The 14,643-nt window shown below is 44.8% G+C and overlaps 1 protein-coding gene across 1 annotated transcript in view; it reads right to left on the bottom strand.

Moving 5' to 3' along the window:
- The window catches only part of RALGAPB (Ral GTPase activating protein non-catalytic subunit beta), a gene marked incomplete at its 5' end in the record, with an annotated part of 97,403 nt that overhangs the window by 32,709 nt on the left and 50,051 nt on the right, over positions 1-14,643 (bottom strand). The window contains 5 exon segments of the mRNA XM_056547540.1: positions 4,164-4,228; positions 6,086-6,230; positions 6,316-6,430; positions 9,114-9,281; positions 9,953-10,154. Of these exon segments, the coding sequence (XP_056403515.1) occupies positions 4,164-4,228; positions 6,086-6,230; positions 6,316-6,430; positions 9,114-9,281; positions 9,953-10,154 (695 nt within the window).

Here is a 14,643-nt window from a genome sequence, read left to right as displayed (position 1 = left end):
CACAGCGCCTTGTGAACCCCTCCACAAAACCATGGAAAGGATGAGCCGTCACCCCATTTAAAGTTCATGTTACTGACCAAGACACACAGACTCTAGATCAGTGTTTTTCCCCAAACAGTGTGTCCCCAGCTGTTGCAAAACTACAACTCCCAGCATGCCCAGACAGCCGAAGGCTGTCTGGGCATGCTGGGAGTTGTAGTTTTGCAACAGCTGGAGACACACAGTTTGGAAAACACTGCTTTAGATAGAGGGTAAGGCACAAAGCTGAACGGCAGCCCCATTCAATCTCCTCTTAGGGTGCTTTCACACCACGATTCTGCTCTACAGTTTCGGAATACGGTTTTATGTACAGACCCGGATTACCTGAAAACGTATCCAACCGTATGCTTAAAAAGTCAACCGTACAGTATACGTTTCGAAACCGTATACGGTTTGAATTTTTAAGTCCGGTTACATATGGTTGCATATGTTTTTATTTCATAAAATGTTTTTTTGTTTTTTTTTAAATAAAGTTATAGTTGTTCTGTTGAAATTTCATTTTGAAATCTGCGCATGTGCAAAAGTCTAAAACAGATTAAAAAAACTGTACTGAACCGTAGACATGTACGGTTCTCATAGACTTAAAAAAACGGTGTACGGTTACTATACAGTTTTGGACCCTGACAAAAAAAACTGCGGTCGACCAGAAAAAAAAAAAACGCATAACAGGCAAAACGTTTGTAACCGTATACATAATTGGGTATACGGTTTATAATGTTAACTCAATGCACATGGTTTGCTGTATGGTGGAATACGGTTTTGAAAACGAAACCGTATTCCGAAACCGTACAGCAAAATCGTGGTGTGAAAGCACCCTTCGTGGTCTTGTGAATACCTGATCCAGCATTTTAAGGGTAACTCTGGAGATTAATTTTTCTCAAATGAACTGGTGCCAGAAAGTTATACAGATTTGTAAGTTACTTCAATCTAAAAATATCCAAGTCTCCCAGTACTTATCAGCTGCTGTATATCCTGGAGGAGTCATGTAGCCTTTCCAGTACTTATCAGCTGCTGTATATCCTGGAGGAGTCATGTAGTCTTTCCAGTACTTATCAGCTGCTGTATGTCCTGGAGGAGTCATGTAGTCTTTCCAGTACTTATCAGCTGCTGTATATCCTGGAGGAGTCATGTAGCCTTTCCAGTACTTATCAGCTGCTGTATGTCCTGGAGGAGTCATGTAATCTTTCCAGTACTTATCAGCTGCTGTATGTCCTGGAGGAGTCATGTAGTCTTTCCAGTACTTATAAGCTGCTGTATGTCCTGGAGGAGTCATGTAGTCTTTCCAGTACTTATAAGCTGCTGTATATCCTGGAGGAATCATGTATTCTTTCCAGTACTTATCAGCTGCTGTATGTCCTGGAGGATGTCATGTAGTCTTTCCAGTACTTACCAGCTGCTGTATACCCTGGAGGAAGTCATGTAGTCTTCCCAGTACTTATAAGCTGCTGTATGTTCTGGAGGATGTCATGTAGTCTTTCCAGTACTTACCAGCTGCTGTATACCCTGGAGGAAGTCATGTAGTCTTCCCAGTACTTATAAGCTGCTGTATGTCCTGGAGGAGTCATGTAGTCTTTCCAGTACTTACCAGCTGCTGTATGTCCTGGAGGATGTCATGTAGTCTTTCCAGTACTTATCAGCTGCTGTATGTTCTGGAGGATGTCATGTAGTCTTTCCAGTACTTATAAGCTGCTGTATGTTCTGGAGGATGTCATGTAGTCTTTCCAGTACTTACCAGCTGCTGTATACCCTGGAGGAAGTCATGTAGTCTTCCCAGTACTTATCAGCTGCTGTATGTCCTGGAGGAGTCATGTAGTCTTTCCAGTACTTACCAGCTGCTGTATGCCCTGGAGGAAGTCATGTAGTCTTTCCAGTACTTACCAGCTGCTGTATATCCTGGAGGAAGTCATGTAGTCTTCCCAGTACTTATAAGCTGCTGTATGTCCTGGAGGAGTCATGTAGTCTTTCCAGTACTTACCAGCTGCTGTATGTCCTGGAGGATGTCATGTAGTCTTTCCAGTACTTATCAGCTGCTGTATGTCCTGGAGGATGTCATGTAGTCTTTCCAGTACTTACCAGCTGCTGTATGTCCTGGAGGATGTCATGTAGTCTTTCCAGTACTTATCAGCTGCTGTATGTCCTGGAGGATGTCATGTAGTCTTTCCAGTACTTACCAGCTGCTGTATGTCCTGGAGGATGTCATGTAATCTTTCCAGTACTTATCAGCTGCTGTATGTTCTGGAGGAGTCATGTAATCTTTCCAGTACTTATCAGCTGCTGTATGTCCTGGAGGATGTCATGTAATCTTTCCAGTACTTATCAGCTGCTGTATATCCTGGAGGAAGTCATGTAGTCTTTCCAGTACTTATCAGCTGCTGTATGTCCTGGAGGAGTCATGTAGTCTTTCCAGTACTTATCAGCTGCTGTATGCCCTGGAGGAGTCATGTAGTCTTTCCAGTACTGATCAGCTGCTGTATGTCCTGGAGGAAGTCATGTAGTCTTTCCAGTACTTAGCTGCTGTATATCCTGGAGGAGTCATGTAGTCTTTCCAGTACTTATCAGCTGCTGTATGTCCTGGAGGAGTCATGTAGCCTTTCCAGTACTTACCAGCTGCTGTATATCCTGGAGGAAGTCATGTAGTCTTTCCAGTACTTATCAGCTGCTGTATGTCCTGGAGGAGTCATGTAGTCTTTCCAGTACTTATCAGCTGCTGTATGTTCTGGAGGAGTCATGTAGTCTTTCCAGTCATATCAGCTGCTGTATGTCCTGGAGGAGTCATGTAGTCTTTCCAGTACTTATCAGCTGCTGTATGCCCTGGAGGACGTCATGTAGTCTTTCCAGTACTTATAAGCTGCTGTATGTCCTGGAGGAGTCATGTAGCCTTTCCAGTACTTACCAGCTGCTGTATATCCTGGAGGAAGTCATGTAGTCTTTCCAGTACTTATCAGCTGCTGTATGTCCTGGAGGAGTCATGTAGTCTTTCCAGTACTTATCAGCTGCTGTATGTTCTGGAGGAGTCATGTAGTCTTTCCAGTCATATCAGCTGCTGTATGTCCTGGAGGAGTCATGTAGTCTTTCCAGTACTTATCAGCTGCTGTATATCCTGGAGAAAATCATGTAGTCTTTTCAGTCAGACACTGTACTCTCTGCTGCCACCTCTGTCCATGTTAGGAACTGTCCAGAGTAGGAGCAATCCCCATAGCAAACCTATCCTGCTCTAGACAGTTCTTGACAGGGACAGAGGTGTCAGCAGAGAGCACTGTGGTCAGACTGGAAAGAACTGCACAACTTCCTGTGGAGCATACAGCAGCTAATAAGTACTGGAAAGACTACATAACTTTCTCTGGGACATACAGCAACCGATAAGTACTGGAAAGTCTACATGAGATCTTCCATTACATACAACAAGCAGCCGCTAAGTACTGGAAAAATTGAGATTGTTAAAAGATTACCTCTATAAATATTATAGTCCTCCCAGGTCACTGCCCCATCATGATAAACCACCCCCTGCCTTTATTTTTATTATTTTTTAGTTTTCTACCTTGATATTGCTCTGTATTTTCTGCTCAGTCTAAGTCAGATTCACAGACTGGGAAGGGGCGTTCCCCAGCAGGCGTGACATCATCTGAAGCCATACAGGGGAGAACTTCCTCCCTCACTCTGCTATACACAGCCCAGACCAGTTCAGTGTGAGATGACCTATGATTGGCTAAGGCTGCACACACACACACCCTTCAGCACTCCAGACTGCAGGAGTCCAAAGTCTGTACAAGAGATGGAGGGAATTGTGCTCTGGACAAGTAGGGAGACACCTAGTGGAAGCTTTTTTAAACTTAATATTTTTTTGTCAAAGTACATTAGAAAGATTTTTTTTTTATTTACCATAAGGAGTGCAAAAGCAAAAAATTTAGTTTTAATGAGAGTTACCATTTAAAGAGAAATGTACAAACCTGTATAACTTTCAGTCACCAGTTGATTTAAAAATGTTTCCTTCTCCGGAGTGCCCCTTTAAGTATCGATATTAGAAGACCAATACACTGAGGACAGGGACACTGATCCCCATTTACATTTGTAGTCTTGTTTACAATCAGAGGTGAAAGAACCAGACATGACAGAAGACATCTTACCATCTCCACCTGGTTTCCTGTAGCTTCTAAAAACGCAGAGTCCTGGACAATGTTCAGCATCGCACCTGAAAGACAAATGGCCCCTTCATGGTAGATCTATCTGGAATTCAAGACACGTGCCTATGAGCATGAAGTCCACCTCCCTCCCCCATACCACGTCAGTCCACTCCCCTACCCCATGACACGTCAGTCCACCCCCCCACAATGTCATATGTCCCCCATTAATGTTGTCCCAGGGCCCTGGACCCCCGTAGGTCTGGCACAGATCTTGTTCTCCTCCATGCAGTCAGGTGTCTTATGGGATTTACAGGACCTTCCTGCTCAGCCAAACACTGGCCTGACAAGTGACACCCCTGCGGCCACTGAGAAGATACTGGTACCGCATGGAGAACGGGATCTGCGGCAGACCTACAGTGACCAGGGCTAGGTGAGCATCAGGTTTTGCCCTGCATCCTTATTACTTAGAACAGTGTTTCCCAAGCAGGGTGTCTCCAATTGTTTCAATACTACTACTCCCAGCATGCCCACACAGCCAAAAGCTGCTGACATAAGAGGGAAGCCTTGATTTACCTTTCAGAGACAGTGTGGATCCTCTGAAGGAGGCAGACAGGCCTTTGGCTGTCCTGGCCGGCTGGGAGTTTTAATTTGGCAAAGGCCCAATGGTTGGGAAACACGGACTTCGCATTTAAAAGAAGAACTGTTGTGCAATATAACTTATCCCCATATTCCCACGATCTCATGTTCAGGGGCCGCTGCAGTATGCTGGAAGGGGGCGTTCCATCCCATAGAGATAAATGGAGGGGGCGTGTCTCTCCCCCCCGCAATCTATAACTTAACCCCTATGCTTCAGATAGGGGATACGTTATATTGCACTACAGTTCTCCTTTAACCCCTTAAAGGAGTACTCTGGAGCAGAATACTCCTGCTCCGTCCTTCCCGGGCGGCAAAAAAAAATGAAAATAAACCATCACTTTAAAGGGGTTAAATGATCTTTATTAACCTTTTTTCATACTTTTTTTTTTTTTTTTGCAATGTTATAGCTCCTTCTAGTGGCTATTACACTGCACACACTGATCTTCTACACAGATCACTGCCGTGCATTAACATGGCAATGATCAGTGTTATCGGCGGTCGATTGCTCAAGCCTGGATTTCAGGCATGGAGCAATCAATCGACGATCGGACGTGCCGGAGGCAGGTATCGGACCCTCCTCTCGTGTTCTAGCTGGTCAGGACATTGCGATTTCACCACAATGGCCCCGATCAGCCCGACTGAGCTGCCAGGAGTGTATTTTTGTTACTTTAGACACAGTGATCAATTTTGAACGCCATGCCTAAAGGGTTAATAGCACGCAGCACAACGATCGGTGCCGCATACTATTAGCCCTGGGTCCTGGCTTTCATTAGCTGCTGGGACCGACCCGCTATGACGGCGTGACCCCGCATTATAGACCGGGAACAGGGCGTACAGGTATGCCCTGCATCCTTAAAGGGGTATTCCCGGCAAAACCTTTTTTTATATATATATAAACTGGCTCCGGAAAGGTAAACAGATTTGTAAATTACTTCTATTAAAAAATCTTAATCCTTCCAATAGTTATTAGCTTCTGAAGTTTTCTGTCTAACTGCTCAATGATGATGTCACGTCCCGGGAGCTGTGCATGATGGGAGAATATCCCCATAGAAACTGCACAGCTCCCGGGACGTGAGTCATCAGAGAGCAGTTAGACAGAAAACAACAACTCAACTTCAGAAGCTAATAACTATTGGAAGGATTAAGATTTTTTAATAGAAGTAATTTACAAATCTGTTTAACTTTCCGGAGCCAGTTGATATATAAAAAAAACTTTTGGCCTGGAATACCATTTTAAGAGGTTAATTTTGGTGGCAACCCAGACCCTGTGTGTGTGCTTCTCATGGTACCTAGGATCATCTGGGTGTTGTTAGGATCGGTCTCTGTCTGTAACGCTCCGATGAGGATATTGACGAGCCTCAGCTTCAGTGACAGGAAAGTAGCCGGCTTGTCGCTGCCAGAGTCGTCGTTGCTGAATTTTCCTTCCAACAAGACCTGAGGATACAAAGGAAAACCATAAAGTCAATAAGAAAACAAGATGAGCAGGAGAGCGGTAAGTGCTGAAGGACTGAACCCTGACCTCTGACTTCACCATTCCAAAATGGTGCGGCAAAGGCAACAGTGACAGCAGGATGTGGATGCTGGACCTCCGCAGCTCCGTCGGGTTTACGTAGCTCTTGAACTTTGACAACTCTCTAAAACAACAACAACAACAACGTTACAAAACAGGCAACAATCCAAAGCCAATATATTGCAGTGTGAACTGTTCGATCTGACCACTAAGGGGCATGTGGGGTCAACGCAAAGGTCACAGAGGCGGCTGCGCATGTATTATGTAATCTTCTGATCAGTATTATACAGTACACTATATGTCCATCCTCTGGTCAGTCGCGCACTGGCGCATGATGTCTGCGCCAGGTCGCAGAAAAAATGCGACAGAAAAACCCGACAAAAGTTGTCAATAGTAAATGAGGGCCTATATGTCCATCCTCTGATCAGTATTATACAGTACACTATATGTCCATCCTCTGATCAGTATTATACCGTACACTATATGTCCATCCTCTGATCAGTATTATACAGTACACTATATGTCCATCCTCTGATCAGTATTATACAGTACACTATATGTCCATCCTCTGATCAGTATTATACCGTACACTATGTCCATCCTCTGATCAGTATTATACAGTACACTAGGTGTCCATCCTATGATCAGTATTATACCGTACACTATATACCCATCCTCTGATCAGTATTATACAGTACACTATATGTCCATCCTCTGATCAGTATTATACAGTACACTATATACCCATCCTCTGATCAGTATTATACAGTACACTATATGTCCATCCTCTGATCAGTATTATACAGTACACTATATGTCCATCCTCTGATCAGTATTATACTGTACACTATATGTCCATCCTCTGATCAGTATTATACCGTACAATATATGTCCATCCTCTGATCAGTATTATACAGTACACTATATGTCCATCCTCTGATCAGTATTATACCGTACACTATATGTCCATCCTCTGATCAGTATTATACAGTACACTAGGTGTCCATCCTATGATCAGTATTATACCGTACACTATATACCCATCCTCTGATCAGTATTATACTGTACACTATATGTCCATCCTCTGATCAGTATTATACAGTACACTATATGTCCATCCTCTGATCAGTATTATACCGTACAATATATGTCCATCCTCTGATCAGTATTATACAGTACACTATATGTCCATCCTCTGATCAGTATTATACCGTACAATATATGTCCATCCTCTGATCAGTATTATACAGTACACTATATGTCCATCCTCTGATCAGTATTATACTGTACACTATATGTCCATCCTCTGATCAGTATTATACCGTACAATATATGTCCATCCTCTGATCAGTATTATACAGTACACTATATGTCCATCCTCTGATCAGTATTATACCGTACACTATATGTCCATCCTCTGATCAGTATTATACAGTACACTAGGTGTCCATCCTATGATCAGTATTATACCGTACACTATATACCCATCCTCTGATCAGTATTATACTGTACACTATATGTCCATCCTCTGATCAGTATTATACAGTACACTATATGTCCATCCTCTGATCAGTATTATACCGTACAATATATGTCCATCCTCTGATCAGTATTATACAGTACACTATATGTCCATCCTCTGATCAGTATTATACCGTACAATATATGTCCATCCTCTGATCAGTATTATACAGTACACTATATGTCCATCCTCTGATCAGTATTATACCGTACAATATATGTCCATCCTCTGATCAGTATTATACTGTACACTATATGTCCATCGTCTGTTCAGTATTATACCGTACACTATATGTCCATCCTCTGTTCAGTATTATACAGTACACTATATGTCCGTCCTCTGATCAGTATTATACAGTACACTATATGTCCATCCTCTGATCAGTATTATACCGTACACTATATGTCCGTCCTCTGATCAGTATTATACCGTACACTATATGTCCGTCCTCTGATCAGTATTATACCGTACACTATATGTCTATCCTCTGATCAGTATTATACAGTACACTAGGTGTCCATCCTATGATCAGTATTATACCGTACACTATATACCCATCCTCTGATCAGTATTATACTGTACACTATATGTCCATCCTCTGATCAGTATTCTACAGTACACTATATGTCCATCCTCTGATCAGTATTATACCGTATACTATATGTCCATCCTCTGATCAGTATTATACCGTACACTATATGTCCATCCTCTGATCAGTATTATACTGTACACTATATGTCCGTCCTCTGATCAGTATTATACCGTACACTATATGTCCATCCTCTGATCAGTATTATACAGTACACTATATGTCCATCCTCTGATCAGTATTATACAGTACACTAGGTGTCCATCCTATGATCAGTATTATACCGTACACTATATACCCATCCTCTGATCAGTATTATACTGTACACTATATGTCCCTCCTATGATCAGTATTATACCGTACACTATATGTCCCTCCTATGATCAGTATTATACCGTACAGTATGTCTGTCCTCTGAGCAGTTATATACAGTACACTACATGTCCCGCGTCTGCGTGGTATTAAACAGTACACTATATGTCCTGCGTTTGCGCAATATTATACAGTACTCTATATGTCCTGCGTCTGCGCGATATTATACAGTACACTATATGTCCTGCGTCTGCGCGATATTATACAGTACACTATATGTCCTGCGTCTGCGAGATATTATACAGTACACTATACGTCCTGCATCTGCGCAATATTATATTGCTCTGTGTGTTCAGGTCCTGACGTCAGGTGATGAAGACCGACCTGTCTGGTAAAATAATTTCCAGCGCAGAAATGAAATACGGAACCACAACGTTAATCCCCTTCAGATCGCAGCAGAAGAGCGGCGGAGAGTTCAGGATGATGCTGGCGAGAACCGGATGGCAGATAAAATCTCCGATCTGTAAACCTTGGACAAGAACCATATAAAACCTGATAAAAAAAAAAAGATTGATTGTTATTGGCACGTAAATGCTTCAAAAGCACAAAAATTTGAAAAGAACCGATTTGTATAAAAAAAAAAAAAAAAATGTTAAAGAAAAAAAAATTTAAAGAGTACCTGTTACCAAACCAAATTTTTTATAAATTGTTCCTTATGTCATTACAGGACACTTTGCTATTTACTTGTTGTTAAAATTCTCAACCTTTATATGATTTTAATGTGATTGAAAAAACATCCACTAGGTGGCTCTGTTCTGTTCCCTGATGCAAGTCAAACAGTTGGTCTCCACTTGGACTTACAGAAGTCCAAACACAGGAAGTACATGCAGGGCATGGTGAGGCACAGCTCTCGCAGACTTCAATAACATCACGCTTGCTGGGGAACACCCACTTTCTCCTGCCGGAAGCTCATACAATGTGAGCAAGGGGAAAGGTATGATACACAGCTTTTTAAAGCTCGGAAATTTTATTTTTTTTATGGGCAGGAGGGGTGTTAGGAGTAGTTGGGGAATATAATCTGAGTTAGTTGAGAAAATATGGATAGATACTCTTTAAGGAATGCACGGAAAATGATTTAAAAAAAAATATATACATTTTTTTTTTTTAAAGTAATATAAAGTGATTAAGTAAGAGCAGCGTGAGGCCAGTGATCTCCACATTACCTGGACAGATAGGCCGATAACGTTTCCTCCCCGGTCTTCTTGCTGCAGAAAATCCTACACAAGGTCCCACAAGCTTCCGCCCGTCCGGCCTCGTAATTTTCGGGGAATTCGTTTGCGTCGAACACCGTGCTGGACCCCATAGTGTCTGTGGATAACTGGGAACCTTTGCGCCGCATCTCAACAGTGGCCTGGGTGGCTATGGCTGCAGAGAATGAGGAGGAGAGAGTGATGGATGGATTGTTACTACATACGGTACACGCTAAGGCTCATGGGAAATAAGGACACAAAGATTTAACAGAATGACAAAAAGCTGAGAGCGCTGCCCCAATATATTATATTTTACACACACATACACACACTGTATTTTTTTTTATATACTAAGCAAATGAGGGGGTCTCAGGAGCACCAATGCATCTTACATAGGACCATATAAGAGGGGTCCCAGGAGCACCAGTGCCTCTTACACAGGACAAATAGGGGATCCTAGGGGCATCTGTGCACTTTACACAAAGGAAAATATATAGTAAGAAATAGTAGGGAGGGAGGTCCCCATTAAGTTGTGGCCATGAGATAAATGGTGTTCAGTAAGATCAATGGGTGTCCGATTGTACACGTATTCTCCAGTACAGGTGCACACACAAATACCTGACAATATATGATGGGAAGTAATGCAGAGCGCAGCGTGTGCCGACAGATTGCATACAGAATTCATCATGTAGGGCTATTATACTGTCCGGCTGCTACACTGTATGGTTAGTATATTGTATGGTTAGTATTGTAGTGGACTCCTATGTACCACTCAGGCCTTCACCCTGGTGGCCAGCCTGTTTGATACTGAGCAGCAACCGAAGCCGTTCTACCGCCAGATGGTGCAAATCCAGAAGATGTTTTCAGCCACATGGAGAGACCTGAAGGGACTCACAGAAGTGAAGGCCGGAGATGCATATTGGCCTATCATGGAGAAACATCTACAGGACACCCAAATTGCCAGTGATGGGAATCTGGCGTGGAATTCTGCGAACAACTGCAGGCATGGGCCCAAGACTGGCTAGCCGATCAGGCCACCACCATTCAGGACACAAGACAAAGTAGAATCTGTGGAGAAGTATCACCTGTGCTTGACCCAAGCCTTTCAGGATCTGATAAAGTCACACATGCAGATGCTATCCTCAGCTTTTGTAATGGGACTAAGGGAACCCATGAAGAAGGGGTTAATACAGGCACGCCCTGAATACCCTCCTCCTAGTGGCGAAGGGAAACCTATGGAAACCCTCCTCCTAGTGGCGAAGGGAATCGAATCCCAGCCTCAAGGGACCCCAAAGAAGACTCCTCCCCGCATGATGACTGTGCCTCCAGTCTACAGACAAATAGGCGACTCCAGGACCTGCTTCAACTGTGACAAGGCGGGCCACTTCAAGAGAATGCAGAGCCTCCAGGCTAGCTGGCCCTCAGGAAAAGCAACAATAGTGCCAGATGAATCAACCAATGGGGCAACAATACTCCAATCAACAATGGAGACAGCCTACCAGATCTCCTCCCACTGACCCCTATACTATGGCAGAGAACAAATGATGCCACCACCTCCAAGGCCTACCCAGGAACACCTAGACCTCCCACGCTAGAAAATTGACAAGCCTGTGTCATCATTGCCCTCTATGGCTGTGTCCCTACTCAACCTGGATGGTCCGCTGGCCACAGTTACCTTGCCCATCGAGGGACATCCTACCACCTTCATCATAGACACAGGTGCAGCCATAAGAGTGATCCACAATTCAGACTTGCCAGATACTTCTTTTCTATCTGACATTGATGTCTCCTGCGTGGGTGTTGACGGGATCTTCAGGTCCAGCCCACTCACTTGCCCACTCCAGATAGGGACCTTTCCCGGACATCTTGGCCTGATTTGTTGTCTCCCTTACCTGCCCTCTGACTCTCCTAGGAGCTGATGTACTGTCGAGACTTCAAGCAACTATCACCTTTACAGAGGACGGAAGCTTCACAGTCTCCTCTCCCCTATCCGCTGAAGATCACATGATTCTGTGTTCCCTGCCCATCCTCATGTCCCTGCAGACGCCCAACACGTCTAACATCCCACCTGCTCTCCTCGAAAAAGAATTCCAGAGTGTCTGTGGTCAACTGGACCAGAAGATATCGGCCACCTCAATGTGCCACCCATGTCAGTCCGACTCAAGCCAGGAGCATTGTCCCCTCGCAAGCCTAAATCCCCTCCCAAGGTAGCCCAAGCTGAAGCCATCACCAAACAAGTTGAGGCCTTGCTCAAGAATGGAGGACTAATCCCCTGCACCTCACCATGCAACACGCCTCTGTTGTGAAGAAGAAAACCCTGAATGGGGAAACCAGACAAGTATCGCATGGTCCAGGACCTCAGAGCTGTCAATGAAGCTACAATCTTTGGCAACCCCATTGTGCCTAATCCACATAACCTGCTGTCCGAAATATGGCCTTCCAATACCTAACTTCCCAGTGGCGGACTTGGCGAATGCCTTCTTCAGCCTTCACCCACCTCTACACCCTTCCTGCCACTAACTCTTATCTTCACCCACGAGGGTCAACAGTACACCTGGACAGTGATGCCACAGGGCGCCCAGTACTACCCCCAGCCAAATTGCCAAGGCCATGCCATTCATCCTGAACTCCTGGCAGCTTGAAAACCCCACTGTTGTGCTTCTCCAGTGTGTGGATGACCTGCAACTCTGTGCAGATGACTTCCCAATGGCAGAAGCAGACACAGTGAGCCTACTCTGATTCCTTGTCATCCATGGCTGCAAAGCTTCCAAACCCAAGCTCCAGTGGTGCTCCACTTCTCTTGTGTTCCTTGGACATTGTATCTCTAAGGGAACCAGGCACCTCACCCAGGAACGTGTCACAGCCATACAGGAGATTCCTCTGCCTCAGGGGCCAAAAGCACTCCACACATTCCTGGGGCTCATCTCCTCCTGAAAAGCATGGATCCTAGAAGCCTCTCTACTGATCCAACCCCTGTACGATGCTTTGAAGACAGATCCTTTCAGCCTCTCCGCAGAAGCCCAGTCCAACTTTGTTCTTCTCAAACAAGTCATTTCCTCCACACCTGCACTAAGAATACCAGACTATGACAAGACCTTCAAGTTGTTTGTATCCGAAAGACAAGGCCATGCCACTGGAGTCCTCACTCAATCTCATGGCAACAAGCTCAGGCCCATCGGATACTTCTCTGCACGTTTGGACCCAGTGGTCGTAAGTGGCCCATCTTGCCACAGAGCAGTCTTTGTGGCCCAAGCCCTCTTGGACAAGACTTCGGACCTAGTACTCGGACATCATCTAGTCCTTTTGGCCCCCCATGACATTGCTGCTATCCTCAACCAGACCCAACCCAAGCGCCTCTCCTCTGCCAGACATCTCCGTCTACAGTGTTCCCTACTCATCCCTGACAACGTTACCCCCTCCAGTGCTGCAACGTGCTCAACCCTCCCACCCAACTCCCGAGGGGGGTGCTGACACAAATTATGAGGAAACCTAAACTTATGAACATGACTGCTTTGAGGTAATCAAACAAGAAACATCACACCTCCGTAATGTGTCAGATAAGCTGCTGTAAAACCCGGATGTCACAATCTTTGCAGACAGCTCCAGATGCTGACAGCCAAGGACATTATTAGAAATGAGCGAAGTTACAGTAATTCGATTTGGCACGAACCTCGTGGCTCGGCGGTTGCTGACTTTAGCCTGCATAAATTAATTCAGCCTTCAGGAGCTCCGGTGGGCTGGAAAAGGAGGATACAGTCCTAGGAGACTCTCCTTGTGAAGAATCGAATTACAGTAACTTCGCTCATCTCTAGACGTTATCACACCGGATATGCCGTCACCATGAAAAACACAGTTGGGTAATCACTTGGCCAATCAGGTGGCCAAACAGGCAGCCTCAGGTTCATTGAGAGTCGGGTGGAAGTCATACCAGCCATGCCCGTCCAGCCCCAAAACCACCCAGTGAATAAGAAATATCTACAGGAGCTACAAGCAGGAGCCAGTGATGATGAGAATGAACAGTGGGAGAAGAAAGGAGCAAAACCCAATGAGTATGGCCTATATGAAGTGGGCAGGAGACCTTGTCTACCAGTCTGATTGTACAGCAGTGGTTCAGTGGGCACAAGTCCTGGCCCACCTGCCCAAAACATTGATGAATGCACTAATACAGAGGTACTATGTGGCACCCGGCATCTCTTTCTTCACCGACAGATACTGCAAGTCCTGTGCTATCTCTGCAAGGTGTAACCCCGGACAGACTGAGAAGGTACCCCGAAAAAACCTGGAAAAACCCTTGTACCCATTCCAAAGGATTCAGATCTACCACATCCAGACGACCAAGAGTGGCAGGTTTGAATATGCCTTGGTGATAGTGGACATGTTCTCAGGGTGGTCAGAAGCCTATCCAGTGACCAATATGACGGCGATAAAAGCAGCAAAGAAACTACTAAGTGAGGTGGTGTGCAGATTTGGGGTGCCGGAGGTGATTGAAAGTCATTAAGGACCAGCCTTCACTGCCAATGTGGCCAAAGAAGTGTGGGAAGCACTGGAAGTGGACTTGGTTTTCACACACCCTATCATCCTCAGAGCAGTGGGAAGGTGGAAAGACCAAAAGGGCTCTAGGTCTTCCCCAGGAAACTATAGACCGGTAAGTTTAACGTGCATTG

This window comes from Hyla sarda, chromosome 12 (genome assembly GCF_029499605.1).
Source record: "Hyla sarda isolate aHylSar1 chromosome 12, aHylSar1.hap1, whole genome shotgun sequence".
NCBI lineage: Eukaryota > Metazoa > Chordata > Amphibia > Anura > Hylidae > Hyla > Hyla sarda.
The sequence above is the reverse complement of the archived record's forward strand: the minus strand, read 5'-3'. Positions and strand labels throughout refer to the sequence as shown.